The sequence below is a fragment of the Ursus arctos genome, unplaced genomic scaffold (genome assembly GCF_023065955.2).
Source record: "Ursus arctos isolate Adak ecotype North America unplaced genomic scaffold, UrsArc2.0 scaffold_10, whole genome shotgun sequence".
Lineage (NCBI taxonomy): Eukaryota > Metazoa > Chordata > Mammalia > Carnivora > Ursidae > Ursus > Ursus arctos.
Genome location: NW_026622764.1, coordinates 37,431,086 through 37,447,780, shown reverse-complemented (window position 1 = coordinate 37,447,780; position 16,695 = coordinate 37,431,086). Strand labels below are relative to the sequence as shown.

General features: G+C 40.4%; 1 protein-coding gene across 1 annotated transcript; it reads right to left on the bottom strand.

Annotated features, from left to right (window-relative positions):
• Nucleotides 1-4,285: 4,285 nt before the first annotated feature.
• On the bottom strand, nt 4,286-14,060 carry PCDH9 (protocadherin 9). Its single transcript, XM_026493387.4, has 2 exons — nt 13,493-14,060; nt 4,286-12,279 (listed from the first exon to the last, which is right to left on the bottom strand). Exon 2 carries the CDS (start codon nt 12,142-12,144, stop codon nt 9,046-9,048), a length of 3,099 nt encoding a protein of 1,032 aa, XP_026349172.3. The 5' UTR covers nt 12,145-12,279; nt 13,493-14,060; the 3' UTR covers nt 4,286-9,045.
• Between the last annotated feature and the right edge of the window lie 2,635 nt (nt 14,061-16,695).

The window sequence follows — 16,695 nt, the reverse complement described above, 5'->3', positions numbered from 1 at the left end:
AATCAATCAATGAATTCAACATATTTTGCCGTCACTGCTTGGCAGAAGATTTTGCTGTCAAGACCAAGAATGAGCTCATGTCAAACTAAAATATCCTAAAGACTGTGTCTGTTTTTACTACAACTTACTGTAATTTTGATACTCATTTCAATTCTGCAGCAAAGAGAAAATTTATTTTTATAAAAATTCTAACATCTTTTTTATGTTGGAAATTTGAAGATTGGGAATGCACTGAAACATTAATCCTTACAGTTTAATTTAACATTATTCCTTCACCTTGAAAATGGTTATCGGTAAGAAAAACTCGATTTTAAAAATTGCAAAGGACAACTATAGAGATTTTCTATTTCTAGGAAGAAAGGACACATGGTGGGTGTGTTGATACTCTTTGGGTGTTCTTGAGCAAAATATACAGACATGCAGAACAGACATGCAGAAATAATTTTGCGTCATTTTCAAATCTCTCGAGACTTAAGAAAACAGATGTACATCAAGTAACATAAATGAATGTAATCCACCTAGTGAATGACAAGAAACGGAGCAAAGGAAAGTCGCCAGTGCGCGTGTGTTCACAGCTGACCAACAGAAGGAAGGCTATTGTGATTCTAGGCTTCCAATGTGAAAATTGGTTCAATGACATGAATATATGACACAGGAGGGCATCAGCTCACAACTCAGAACTCAGTCCGTTTTGTCTCCATTTGTCACTTGCACCTTCTACAAAAAGTTGCCTGCAGAATCCTATGTAGCTGTGTGTTTGAAAGTCCTCAGCATGCAGCTGCTATCACACAGAGGCACAGATTGGTTGCATCCTCCGCATCCAAAAAAGCACCAGTATTTTTTTTTCCCCCAAAGAAAAGATCTACTATGGAACTACTGTCAGCAGAAGACATTTTCTTCCTATAAAAGATATGGTTTCATTTTATATATCCTTCTGTGTTTCCATTCTTCTCCATACTGAGGTTTGTTTAATGAGGAAAAAACCTCATTTCACTGAATTGCGGTTGCTATTGTCTTGCACAAAAACTGTTTTGTTTTAAAAATCAATCATCTATGATGATTCTCAGCAAGTCCACTGTACCTACTGTGGACTGCACACGGATTATATGCTCTTTCTAGTAGGCAAGATGTAGGAGTTGTAAAATCTTTTAAAAATATGCATGGCTATTTCCACTGATTTATACCTAACAGGGCCAAAGACATTAAGTATTAAAGAACTGCAAGGCATTTTACTGAACACTGTCATGAAGGTAAGTATATTGAAATGCACGTATGTCTGGAATGAGATGCTGTGCCACAAATACACACTATTTACAAATGGAGCAAAGATGAATTCTAAAAATACAGCTTGAGAAATGTTTCAATATCAATTCCTATGAGGATCAAAGCACTCACTTAGTAGCCAGCCCTCTTCATTATGGTAATGCCGTAGTGCATAGATACCTAGGGTTTTAATCTGATTTACGTTTAGAGGAGAATCTACACACACAATTGAGAGCTTCTTCTCAGGCAGAGTTGCAAGCCAGATCCCAGGCATCGGAGGTCCCGAAGGTAAGTGTGAGCAGGCCTTCACTCTCCACTTGGAATCACTTAAGAGTCATCAGAAAGCAAATCTGTCTATTCTAAGGCGTGCGTTTGGGATTTTTAGTCTTTCAGACATTTCCAATGTTTCTGCATTTGGAAAAAAAAATAGGCAAGACTAATTCTCTAGGCAATAAATCACTCTACTGTGGAGGGAAATGTGTTAGCTAGTTGTATTACAAAGCCTTTACTTCATATTTAATAGGCACCTGCAATACCAGCATTATACAAAGCTCTCTACTTTGCAAATCTTTAAAACCCCACTTAATTTTCAGCACTGATTTCCTGCAATCTAAGAGCTTATGAAGGGTTCACTGTGTTCATACAGATCTATGCAAAATGTGCCAGAACTTCCCTGTCTGTGATGGCATTCATTTGGAGGTGAATCCCAAATTTCTATCACTGGCATGCTTATTTCCGACCAAAATAAATATTCTTAGAATGAAAGCTGAAGATTAGGAGGACAAAAGGGAGGCAAAGTAACCAGCACTGGGAGAGATACATGCAAATATCAGCTCAATGACAATTCTTCATACCACTTACAATTGAAGCTTAAAGACCCAAATACTCTGCAATCCATTAGTTTCTCAATATCCTGGAAGGGATTAGAGTATTTCTTAATCAACTGCTAACAGACTGAAAAAAGCCAGAGACTGGATATTCACAAGCAGTGTAATTCTAAAAGGCAGAGATGGCCAGATAGGAAGACAAGCAATGGGAGAATGTTAAAAGATATTATGCAAACATGGTAAAATCGACCAAATTTCCATCTCCCTGCTGCCCATATAGTTTAAAAATCTGTATAAAATAATGAGTGGTGAGGCTGTAGTAGACTCCTTTTAAGAAAAGGTAAGTAGAAAGAAAGAAAGAAAGAAAGAAAGAAAGAAAGAAAGAAAGAAAAGGTAAGTTAATTTCACCTGTTTTCTCAAGGAATTCCAGAATAACAAGCGTAAAATGACTAGAAAGAATTAGTCAAATATGCCTCAAAGATGGTGCTTATAACCCCACCACCCCCAGCTGTACGGGTGGTCCCAAGCCCATCATTTTAATGTGACATGTGCTGATGGCGCTGTAATCAATCAGACTGTTAAAGATCAGGGGAAGTATTTTCACGTGCCACTTAAATAATGGATAAGTATGTAAAAACACATCCCTAATGAATGACTTCAAGTTCTGAATGCCTTAAAGTCATTTTATGGCTCGGAACATTCTACTAATTCTGCTACCGTTCTTGTCTATAGGATACAAACTGTCTAGAGGAAAACAATGTGAGTGAAAGATTAAATATGGGTTGTTTTCCCAGCTTGTTCCTGCCATCACTCTTTACCGTTAAGGAAGGGTAGTTGTTTTACTTAGGAATTTCCATTTTAATCAATCTTGGCTTAGGGAAAAAAGAATATAAATCAAACCCAAAATGTCAATCATAGTAATATGTCTTTCTTGTTCTATGTTTCTGATGACTGACAACCCAATAGGTTTGTATCAAACAAAGGTAAAAAGCATGTGTTCCTTTCCAAATGAAATGTTTGACAGATTGAACAGCTATCTGAAATAACTGATGAAATCTTAAACAGCAGAGTCTTTACCTGAGAGATCTTCTTTCTAGATTTGGATTTTCCTCTGTGATCTGATGCAGATTTGGGGAGTCCTAACTATTACAAAGGATGCATCACCTGAGAAACATTAGTTATTGAACTCCTATGCCTCCAGATACTGAAAACTTCAGAGTAAGCCCCTTGCTGACTCGCAGTCCCAAATTCTCACTAACATCTGGCCTGTGATTAGAGAGTCGTATTTCAAAAAAACAAAAAAACAAACAAAAAGCAAAAACAAAAAACAAAAAAACTAGCAAATTTTAGGGCCCTGGTATGTAAAATTCTGGAAAATATATTAAACATAAAGTCAGCTGTCAAGAAAGGCACAATTTAAAAATCTGTGTTAAATAATTCTTAGTTTCCAACTACGTTGACTATATACGATATTAACTGACTTGTTAATATTAGCAAGAGAGTAGTTTGAATAAAGGAGCTCCATCAAGAAAACACCACCCTAAATTCAGAGAAGACACCACCCTAAATTCAGAGAATGCTTCCTCGAGGGATTTTAAGTGAAAGTGGTAAATAATCCACCAAACTTAGTTTTGTTTTGGTCTGTAACAATACACAAGCTAAGAGTTCAACTCTGACAAAGTCAAACTGAGAAAGTATTAAAAAAAGCACAGTGCAGTTGACATGGCCCCCGATCCTATAAACACACAGTCTGGTACCGCTAGACCAACACGACCACCGCAGTTTTCAGCATTTGAGGGATTTCTGCATTCCTACCCAACCAAAAAACAATTGGAAATCAAAAAATCTGAAAAACAAAATAAAACTGTGGAAACAGAGCTTCTGAGAAAATAACTTACAGGTCTCACTTTCATACCTCAGTACTATCATGTAAGATAATATAATATGAAAAATAATTCGGTAAGAGGCCATTTCTAATATTTTGGGCATAGTTTACACACATCTCATGTATGTCAACATGAAAAATGAAAGTTCAAGAGTCAAACTAATTCATAATTAGTTATGAGGAAATGTGATTTTAAGTTTGAGGTTTTTCATTAAGTCTAAATTCTATTTGACTATTTCACATACATTTTAATTTGTGCTATTATGAGAAGATGCATTATAGCTTGAAATATTTAATAAGACTACCCATATACCATAAGACTATAACACATTATCACAAGTACAATACTTGCAAGGTAATTTTAATGATGCTAAAGCCTGTTCTGTGACACCATAAGGATGACTCATTTGAAACTAAGGGAACATCAGTTTAGAGTGTTTCTATATATAGAAATGATTGCAAAATTTAGGAGATAATATTTTAACTGCAGAAATTGTTTTCTCTGTGTTAACACATATTCAGTAATCAGAAGACACGTCCATGCTTAATACAGCGGCAACTTTTATTTTTACTCTCCTTAAGGTTATTAGCAATGAATATTAAAATGCACCTTGAATTTTATAGCTTGGCTGTATCAAGTTGAAAAAAAAACAAGTATTTGTCTCACAAATCCAAGAGGAAAAGTAGCCTGTTTGAATAGATGGCTCATCCTCACTTCAAATTCTTAAATCAATCCAAAGGGTCTGGGTATCCTTTGCCTCGTAACTCATTTCATGATCATAGGGCACTTAGCCAAAGGGAAGGAGTAGAAATAAAAATTGCAACTGACAGCACTTTAAATATAATTTGCATTTGGGGGAGCAATTTTTCTCCACATGCCACCCGCGTTCAACTGTCAACAGTAGACTGCAAAATTTAGTCAAGTACCTTAAAGTTTTTACTAGCCTCACATTAGTTAAGATTTGTTCCCTTCACTCTCAATTGAATTTTTTTCACCCTCCTAAATAGCAATTCTATGACTGCCTCACACATTTTACATAACATAGCATTTTAGTGGTTGTAGTGGGATTCCTCAAAAATGAAAAGTAATCATAAATGTAGTACAGTATCTCTAAATGATTGGGAATAGAAGCAACTCCCTTTACACGGTACGAGTACATGTATACACTTGAGTATAGCATGCACACACGTTTTCAATGTCTAATTTCTTCAGTATATACACAGATGTATATATGAGCCAACACTCTCAATTGTGAACAGTTAAAGTCAGGATGTTTAAACTCTAAACATTTCATTTAGAAAATTAAACATGACTGCTTACCCAGAACCAAACTCTAGTACAACTCTCACAGATTGTTTTATTACTGGAAGAAGTTGTCAAATGTAAATAGGTCACTTAAAAAAAATTTTTTTTTCATTCATACCTTCACAAAAAGCACACTGGGGCCAAGAAAATTAATTCCCCAAATGCTGTCAACTGGGTTGGGAAATAGCAATAAACAGCTTACTGGAAAGCCCCTCCAGCTACAATGAAAAGGTTGTCAATAAGCGAGCTGAGAGCTGGGCCCTGCACAAACAGGTACTCTGGAAATCTGAATGGGAAAGGAGCTGACGGTTCTGATTCCAGGGTGCTCAGGCAGTGGTTCTCAAAGTATGGTCCCTGGACTAGCAACATCATCGTGGCCTAGGATCTTGTCGGCAATGTAAATTTTCCGTGCCATCGGGGCCAACCCAATGGCACTGAATCACAACCTCTGGGAGAGGGCTCCAACAACCCCTGTTTTAAGAAACCCTCCAGGTGATTCTGAGACACCCTAAAATTTGAAAACTTAATATCACACTTTATAAAAATCACATCCATTAAGAATATATTTTCCTTTTAGAAAAATACACCAGTGAGCTTTATCACTTAAAGCCCTACTGGAATTGATTATGTTGTCATCCTCTTAACCCTGTAACAGTAAACTCTGCTTCTCTGTGAATAAATATCAAGACATGACCTCATTTTTTTTTAAAGGGACATTTCACTCAATCTGTGAATGCTAAGGGTACTTCCAAAAATTCATGCGAAATAATCCAGTGACCGATTTGTTATATTCGAGGAAAATGAAAGCTTAGTGAAATAGAGTGGATGAGGGATGTGGTTTCCAATGTTCTCTGCAGGGTCACACAAGGCAAAACAGCAGGGGAATAGAAGACAAAATAAGAACCAACGCACTATAAGCAAACTTGTGTAAGAGTCAGACATTATGTTTTCATTGTATAGATGATACAAATTAATGATATTTAAATCTGGTAACCCTTTACTCAAGAGTTGCATTGTACTCACACATCGCCTAGCACCACTAAGGGAAAAGGTATTCCTGTTAACCGCAATCTGTGCCCACTCAACTAAAAATCTTCACAGATTATATGTTTATAAATTCCTTTTGAAAGCTTTTGTTGTAATAAGCCCTACTTTTTCAAAATCGTGTAGCTTCAGGAGCACATTTTGTATAAAAGCCACTAGTTGAAGTGAAGGAGCTAAAAAAAGACTTTTTATTTTGGCTTAACTAGAACATCTTCAGATAACACTCATGTGGCTCAGTTAAAAAAGGAAAACTAAAAGGATAGTATATAATTTGTGTTCTTCATTCATAGAAAATATGCCTCTTTTATACTCAAATTGTGCATCTTGCTATCACCATCACTTCTCCTTACTTCCAATATCCCTTTTCTCCAACACTGCAATTTTTCTTTCTCAGCATGAAAACTTCTAAGAGGTATAAGCAAAGCCATTTCAACAGCTCTTTATCATAATGGTGAATTACAGCTATGTCTGAACATCAAAATGCCCACAGCGAGAGCTGCACAGTGACACATGGTCTCAAGGAATGTCTAAAATGCACTTTAGTTCCAGTTACAGAATTAGTCAGCATCCTATTTTAAAGATTACATCATACAAATATTCTTATGACTAAGCCTCAACAAAGTCTCTTTTCCATAATTTGCTGAAATGCACTTAACATTTATGGCACCGTACTACATATAGTTTCAACTCTCGCGGAGAAGTCAGAAAAAGTGGGCCTGTACATCAACGCAAGGAACACCACGTTACATCAAAAGAAAGAGGATGTCGGAAGAATGTCAGTGTCTTCCTTTGGAAAACAAATTTCAGAATTTATGTGAAAAGTTTCAATCATGTTAGGTTTTTTCAAGATATTATGCAAATCACACAATCTCGGTATATTGTGAGTGACCTTCACATTAAAAGTAAAGTTTTTAAAAAGCCCTTTTCTTTCTTTTCATTAACAGCAACTTCACATTTAGCTTCATAAATAACTTCACGCGATTAACTGTTTACCAACTTTTATAACCCTTTACTAAGCTCGGAAATTTTCTACATTTTAAAACACCAACCTCTCCTATAAAGCTGAGGAAGTTAACATAAAAATGCGTCCTTCCAACTTGAACTTCTATCGAATAACTTCATATTCTCCTCAAGAATTTCCATATGGACTTATTTTAATTCCTTTCATTCTGTGCATTCGAGCTCTAAGTATGTGTACTTCTAAAATGCTCTAGGTATCTAATCTTTTCCTTTAAAGAGTGGAGACTGCAGTTGAATAATCATAAGCATTATGCTTACTGTTCTGGGAATATCTATGTGATTCACTGTCAAAATTATTTTTATAAATATCTTACTATCACCAAACCTTAAAGTCATTCCAGAGCAATAAACACTAGATTATAAGAGGGAAATAGAGTTTCAGTAAAACATTCTACGTCACCCCACCCCCACATAACAAAGGAAAAACTCTTGAGTTTTCAAACACTAATCGACAACTGCCAATACTATCCTGCAAATTTATTTTGCTTTCCTTGATTTTCTGAAATCTGTATGTTCCTTATTTTCAACAAATTCAGATGGGGCATTACCATGGGTGGACTCAATACCAACAAGGCAAGCACTTGGATTGCAAAATCCTAGAAAGTTGGTGTGGTGAGAGCTAATCGCAAAAGAGCAAGCAGATGAATTTAAATGCTAGTTGCTCCAGAGCAACTATCATTAAATAAAAGGTATCTTTGGCTGTAGCACCAGCTTGATCCTTCCCTCCCCCCTTTCCTTGCTACTGCGGGATTGGCACCTGGCCAGCACCAGCGACATGATACCCTAGTGCCATCTACAGGCTGTTACTGACACCCAAATTTCAGGGCAATAGACAAGCACCAGTGAAATAAATTAGACAGCGCTGCATTTAAATCTTTATTAACAAGGAATTATTAGACCTAAGAAAAACTAATTCTGGATTTGGTTGAAATATGAGTTTCTCAGCCTCTTAATCCCTCTTCATATGGCATATTTCACAGTTTAAAATGAGTTATGACAGATCACTTATGCATTACTAAGATGGGAGAATATTTACAATGGATTAATTCTTTTCTGTATAAATTGGTTATATCAGGGAGAAAGCATTCCTTCTATTTTTTTTTTCTTGAAAGAGGACTTTGGCCATTATGGACAATTTGCCAACCTTTCTATTCAATACCCAATTTACTATATTACAATGAAATCATCTGAAATCAAAGAGAAAGCTTCCTATATGGCTTCGTTGCAATCTATCGACAAGCATGTGCTTCACAGCTGATGTACATTTAATAATCTACTATCTTGTTTAGAGACTAAAAAAAAATTAACCCCTTTAGCAACCACAGCTCCAAAATAATTACGGTCAGACCTTCAAACGTCATTTAAAACTTGGGATTTGAAGGTGACTTTTTAGATCAAAAGGTAACGTGAAAATCTTGAAGCAGTCAATTTGGAAACCCCAGGAGCAGAATTTGGCATATCAGGACAGGTTTTCTTCTTCAGCAAACATTATCTTGGGACATTTTTGGAATTACTTCCTCTTTTCATCTTTTGCCATTTGAAGGAAACTGGGAGGTTAAATAATTCTCAGAACTCAGAAATTTCAAAGCTGTTCTAAAAATTCTTGACTGAGCCCCAGAGGAACAGAAAAGGGGTCAAGTTTTTTTTCCCTCTTTAAAACTAAGCTAAAGTTAGACCAAAACAATAGACACACTGGCACGTTAATACTGGTTGACTGGGCACTTGTATGCAGTACTTATAGACCAGTAAAAGTGCTCGTTTACCTGTCTGGTGTGTAAGGGGCCCTTTGTCTTGAAGCCTCCTTGGGAACTGCACTCTGAGGCACTGAAGTGATCTGAACTAGTGGAAGAGCGTTTGGAAAGGGTGTCACAACCCCCGACAAAGGTGTTGTCCAAAGGGAGTTCCTGAATCACATGATGCTTTTTCACGGAAACTGGAGTGTCTGGTTTAAGATGAAAAGCAGGCTGTGGAGAAGCAGATTTGTAGTGCTTGGCCAGGTCAGGGCTGTTAGGCTTGAAGGTTGTTGGAGGGGCCGGGCCCCAGTCAAATCTTCCTATACTTTGCTCCTCCAGCTCAGCCGGCAGGCTTATGGTCCCATTGATAGGTTCGTGAACTGCATCATCGGGTTTGGACTCTTCGATTGTAACAAAGTTCAAAAGAGAGCTCTTGGGAGACTTTCTTTTCTTCCTTTTCTTTTTCTTGTTTTGTTTGTTCTCCTGGTTCGGGGACATCCATTCAGCACCTTGCTTGCTCCTCTGAGCTGCTTTGAACCTGGATGCATGGCGACAGCGCACCAGGACGGTGACGAAGATCACAACGATGACCACCATGGCACCCGCGACGATGGCGATCATGATGGTGAGATAGTCCTCATTTTGATAGGGCTGGCTACTGTCCCCTATGTTCCTGTCCAGTGGGGTCTCCATAGTCCTGCGAATCAAGTCATAGATATAGGAGGCATTCCCAGCAGTGTCGTTAACGTAGAGAAAAACAAGCACGAGTGTGTGCAGAGACTTCGGGTATCCCAGGTCACTTATGTTGACCACCAAACGGTGCAAGCCCACATCAGTAGGTGCCGGTTTTTCTTCCAGAGTAATGTTACCTGTTACTGGATCAATCCGAAACAAGCCTTTGTTGTTCCCACTCACAATTGTATACTTCAGTTCCGCGTTCATCCCAGTGTCGATATCCACTGCAAAAACTTCTGCTACCACAGAGCCAGGAATGGCCGAGAGGGGCACCAACTTAAAAGAAGTGTTGGAAGGTGGAGAAATGACAACTGGGCTATTGTCATTGACATCCATGACATTGATAGTGACTTTTGCAGTAGAGGAGCGGGGTGGTTGTCCCCCATCGGTGGCTTTGACATCAAAAGTGTAGGAACTCTGCTGCTCTCTATCAAATGAGACATTTGACTTTATGACTCCAGAATAGGGATCCAACACAAAATTATCATTGTCATTTAGAATGGAAAGAGTCACAGCTTTATTCTCTCCAGCATCTGCATCTGTCACTGTGATTACCCCGACAGTACTATACTTTGGCAGATTCTCAGACACAAAAAACTGAAAATGATTATGAGTAAACTTGGGGCTGTTGTCATTCTCATCCAGAACAGTAACTATCACAGCCGCTTGGCTTTGGAGGGGAGGGGTCCCATTGTCCCTGGCAGTTACTGTAAAAATGAATCGTTCTTGTTCTTCTCTGTCAAAGACTCTGGAGGCTGTCAAAACTCCTGTCTTTCGGTCCAGATCAAAGAAGGAGGCATTTGGCCCAAGCTGATAAACAATGTCCGCATTTTTCCCACTGTCTTCATCTGTGGCACTAATAGTTGTTAAGTATAACCCACGTCGGTTGTTTTCAGAAACTGACAGCTCAATTACAGGCTGGTTGAAAATTGGTGGGTTGTCATTTTCGTCCTCAAGCTTAACCCTTACCAGGGCAGTCTGATTTAAACTGGGCTTCCCAGAATCAGAGGCAACAATTTTAAAGCTGAATTCTTTGGTGCCCTCATAGTCCAACAAAGAGGAGGTCTCTAACAAATATTGGTTGTCGTACACTGCCTTCAAATGAAATGGGACCTCTCTTTCAATAAAACAGATCACTTTGCCATTCACATCTGTGTCCTTATCTGAAACCGTAATTAGGGCAATCTTTGTGTTGACAGGATCTTTCTCAGATAAATACACTGTGCCATTGATGGGACTTATAATGTACCTGAGGTCTATGTTAGGGGGGTTATCATTTACATCAGTGACATTGATGGTAACCGTTGCTCGAGCGGGCGTGGAGCTGCCATCACTAGCCAGCACTGTCACCTTGTGAATGGCTGTCTCCTCGCGATCTAAGGACCTCTGAACTGTAATCAGCCCAGTAGTATTATTTAAAGCAAAGAGTCTTTTGGTTGCAGGGGCGACCTGGGCACCAAAAATGTACCGGATTTCAGCATTACTGCCTATATCTGCATCAGTGGCATGGAGCTGAATTACAGAGGTGCCCACAGGAGCATTCTCTGGAATGTGCACCTCCACTTGACCCTCTTTAAACACTGGCCTGTTGTCATTGACATCACTTACTGTGACCTGCAGTATGGCCGTGCTGGATTTCTGTGGAGTGCCTCCATCCTCTACTTTGATTTTCATCACATAGGTATCTTTCTGTTCTCTGTCCAAGTTTTGCTGAACAATCAATTGTGGCCACTTCTCTCCCTCCGGAGTTTCCACGATATCCAGTCCAAAAACACTCTGCCCATTTAACAATTCATAATGCTGTACACCATTGAAGCCTGTGTCAGGATCTGTTGCTGATGGAATTGGAAAGCGGCTGTTGATCAAAGTGTTTTCTGGAATGGAAATATTGATGACAGGAGATGGAAACATGGGGGCATTATCATTGGTATCCTTGACAATTATTTTTATTTTGATCAGCCTGAAAAAATCATTGGGGAGGATCACTACCTCAAGTTCAAAGAAACACTCATTCTCCTCAGCGTAAGAGGCTCCGGCACAGAGTTTCTCTCTGTCTATTCTGTTGGAGGTTGTGAAAATTTCCCCAGTGCTACTGGACACTTTCACCAAAGGGGCATCCCCAGCTTTAGAAACCAGTCTGTAGACAAGGCTGGCACTGGTCCCTGTGGCAGCATTGATGTGAGAAATGTTCAGATCCTTTGGTATGTTTCCTATGGGCACATTTTCAGGCAATTCCTCTCTAATAGTGTAAATAAGTTCTTGAGCTATTGCGGAATCCAGCCTTAAACAGGCAATCAGAGCAGCCAACAGGTAAAAATCCCTCAGGTCCATGATAATGTATTTATTTTCTTTTCCCGGATTTTAGGGTTTAAAGGTTTCCACTGAGGAATGATGCACGAACTGCAAGAGGAAGCATGCATGGACTGGAGGATGCATTACATCTCATCGCTTATTTGGAGACAGCCACTGTCAACACAATCGTATAGACAATATTATTCTTCAGTAAACAAAAACACACAGTCATGAAACATCACAACACATTTTCCACTGCATATTAGTAAACATGGCAGTTTGCTCTGCCACTGTTTGCAAGTTAACTCTGTGGAGGAAAACACTAAATACCCACTGCTTGTTGCATTTGCCCAGAGAAAATCAAATTCATCTACTTTTGAATTAAGGACAGCTGCTATTTTTACCTGTGTTCACCCACACTGTTTTTCAGGACACTGTTTAATTCAAAACATGCATTCTTGCGTTCTCCTCTTCCCCTCCCCCTGTCTTACCCACCTCCTGGCTTCTAACCCACCTCCCTTAGTTTTTTTAGGTGCAAGTGAAAAACACTAAGTATTTAGCTATGGTTCCTGCTAATTGCTTTGTCACATGTCAAATGTGATGTTTTCTTCTCTGCTACACTGAGTCATCTCTTTCATCTAAAAAGACTATCTTTTTCTTTCCTCCCAGTTCTTCAACTGCCTTCTAATCCAGTCTTACTGGGAAACAGGCATCCGGACATGCTGCTGCAGCATCAGAAGCAGTAGTCACCGGCCACTACATATCCTCATTGCCTAGAAGCACAATACCAAGACTTCAAATTTCCTGCCCAGACCTTGCTCTCATTTCTCCATATTGCCAAATTCTCCCCATTTGGATTAAGAAACACACTAAAACTTTTAAAAATGTATAAAACAGGATTCCTTATCCTAGAGGTGGAAGAGAGTGTTGAGATGTAAGTGAAACGCAGCTAACATTTCCATGTACCAGCACAATATTTTCTACTGAGCATTAAAGAGAGGAAAAAATGCAGTTTCTTAACCCTCATCCCTGGTTATAATATTAGTAACATCTGCCACACATAAATACTGCAACCCAATAACGCAGGTAAAAAGGCTTCTGCTTAGATGCTCCCCTAACTGCAATTTAAATGGGTGCAAGCCTCCAGGCAGCTACCTACTTGAGTAGAACTGGTCAGTTCCCAGGCTCTAATCTTATCTGCATTAGGCTGCACGGTAGCTGATACCCACGATTAGTTCCAGCAGAGTGATGCAGGTAGGGATGCAGATACAGCCTAGTAGGTGAGCTCTGCCCCAACCGTCTACCCAATTACAAACATCCCTCGTCCCCACTGAGGACATATCTAAACACAAAATTTACAATTGTGCATGCGAAACTTTACACTTACGTTAGTTGCCTCAACCTTTCCCCTTTCCCGTTATGCTGCGGTTAGGAATGATTTGTTCCAACACATAGAAAGCCATGCATCTGGTAGCACCAGTTTGGGGAGAAATCAGAAGCAGCAAAACGTTTCCTCCTTGTAAAATGTGTTGCTTCGGGCTGGCAAATTAGCAACTCCAGAGAACAAATTCACAGATTTGTCGTTAGTCATTCTCTCCACATTTCGTCTCTATTACCCACGGGGTCTGGGCTCTTCTGGTATTTAACATACACACACACAACATCCAGTTGCACTTCTTCAGCTCTGGGGTATTTTCCACAGCATCAAGCATACCATTTCCCTCCGATGTCAATTCTGCTTAAGTCTCTAACTTCTTGTAGGAAACGTCAGAGTTGGGGTGATGGTGATTCTCTGGCTGCTCTCCGGGATGACAGTTGCCTGAAAAATTCCTAATCGGTTATCTCTTTCGTGCTTCAGAGACTCTGAGGCGCTCCTTCCTGTCTTGCATGCTCTCCCTCTCTCCCTTCTCCTCTGCCCCTCTCTCCTTCTCCCTCTCCTCTCTCCTCTCTGAACTGAATTTCTTGATATAACTCTCAATAAGCCCAGAGGGAGGGCGTGACTGCCCGAGCCCCGCCCCCAGCCCCTGATTGGCCCGCATCTTGCGGTGCGGGCGGCCGCAGCCGGGCGCGAGGGAGGGGGCGAGGAACAAGGCACTGACTGTCTCCAAGCCTCCCCTCCTCAGCGCCCCCTCGGCAGACGCGAAAACCCGGAGAACCGATCCTGGCCCCGGGAGAGCCGGGTTCCAGGAGGCGCACTGAGCATGCCCGGCAGGGTCCCGCCCGGGAGGAAAACGCCGGTGCTCTCCAGGCCCGCGCGGCTGCAGCTCTCATGCCCCGCGAGCCAGGCTGGCGGGTCGCTCTGTGCCGCACCGGGCAGAGAACGGCAGCACCGGTGGTGGGACGACCCGGGGCGGCGCGAGAGGCTGGCGGGGAGCGCAGGCAAGGATCCGGGGAGCCTCCCGCACCGCGGTGGGCGGACGGGGGACGCGGAGACGGCTCATCTCCGGGCGCACATTTCGCACTTGTGTTTAGTAAATGGAGGGGCCAAAATGCAAAGAAGGGAAAGAGTCAACCCAGGGTACAAGGCACGATACACACTGTCACCCCTCGGGAGGGAGCACGGGCCAACAGCTCTCCGGAGAGCGTTAAACAGACAACATCCCCAGCACTGCAGCTAGAGGCTTTTGCTGGCAGGAGCACTGGCAAGAAGGGCAGAGAGGGCGGAGAGCGAAAGGTCGGGACAGGATATTTGAATCTCAGTCAAAACCGGAAAGAAAATTAATTTGAGCACTTCCTAGAAGCAGGGTGACGGAAGCTGCCGGGGGAAAGGGAAAGTGGCAGCCTCTGGGAACTCCCTTGATCAGCCCTAGGCCAGTCTGGCGTGCGGTGTGGAGTCTCATCTCGGAGAACAGCATGGGCCACGGCGGCCGATCTTAGCTGTCCTTGCACTTCGGCTCCCGCGGTGGCCAGAAACCTGGGAACCCGAGCTTGCTAGGTCGCGCGGCGGCTGCGGCAAAACCGGCTTCCAGCTCACCCAACTGCAAACTTTGCATGCGAAAGGCTGGAAGGAGTCCCGTCCGGCTGCTCCCCAAACTGTAGAACGTTTCCTTTCCCTTTGCACTTCTGATTCCAACTTTACATGTGGTACTACTTGTCTTTCCCTGTGCCTTTCTGACCAGTTCTGTAGCATATCCTCACACGTTTCTCATTTTCATACAAGAGCTGAATGGAATGATTCCCGAAAGGATTATCTTTATTCCCTAAGTATTAGCCCCAAAGCACTGTTTTTGATTGATCTTTTAAAATTATAAAACCACGAAAATTCGTGTAAGGGGCTATACCTACAATGCCAGATACCTAAGTTTGAGGCATTAATAACAGTTCACTTGGAACGCACAAAAATTTTTGAATGACCTACAAAGGTTGTCTGAGAAGGTCTTAATGCCTGATTGAGTAACTTGTTCTAACTTACACGGCGGATAAAGAGCATTTATTTTAAACCTCCGTGTTCCATATTCTGTGCTGGCTGTAGATGCATTAAAGCTCTTCACATAGTTACGTACTATGATGGCATGTTTAGGAGATACCTTTTGTTTTTTAGTACAATGTTGTTGTTGTTTTTCAATCGAACAACTTATTTTTAGATATTTAAGTTAAAAAAAAAACACTAAGCCTACCAAACTTAGGTATGGTATATAATTCCTTTTTTTTTTTTTTTTAACCAACCCATGCAGCATTACAATTTCCCCTCATCTATGAAAATGTAAGCTCCTTTTTATTCAAACTTCTCCGGTGCATATTCACAGTAAAAGTGCAGTGTCTAAAAGCCCACTGTAAAATACACTGATCCCTTAGATGTGAAATACAAAACCAGTTTCTTGCAAGCAATAGGTCGATTTTGTTTTTAAATAGCCTAACAACTCTTATAATGGTATTTTGTAGGACTAGAATACACAAATTTAATAAAAAGGGCTGCTTACGTATCTAAAAATAAAAAAAATTACCTGATACAATGCGAATTAAAGTTCTTTTATCAGTGATGATTATTTTGCCATCCACAAAATCTAAAGTTAAAGCTGGTGTATTATTCCAATCGTCACCTACTTTACGCTTTGGACTAGTTTAATATAAATGAACCATCACCCTAATACATTTATAATAAACAACAGCAGCACAGCCACTTTCCAGTTCATTTCATAAGTATCATGCTATCTCACATTCTTATTCTAATCATACTGTAGTCATTTCAAAGTTCTGTTGTAATCGCAGCACATAGCTTAGCAATAATTATTTAACCTTATTACCAAGCGTAATTGTTTCTGTTTGCTAAGGGAGAGCTTGACTTGTAGTCAGAACCCATTATTATCCTATGCTCATAGATGAAATCTTAGAACACAGATGAAGGTTAGGGAAGAGAAAAAAATCATCACATGATTAAATTTATGACCATGAGACTCCAATTAGTGGAACCTACAGGTCAAAGCCCCCAAACAGAAGTATTTCTAGATTCTTTTTGAAGGAAATTGAATACAGAAATAGAGCTGACTTCGGTGCATCCTATTTTGTGTTTATTTAGCATTTCTAAATTATTGAGATTCTTTCACCGTGCCAGCTCTTAAAGCCAGAACTGAAGCTTATTGTTTGCCCTAT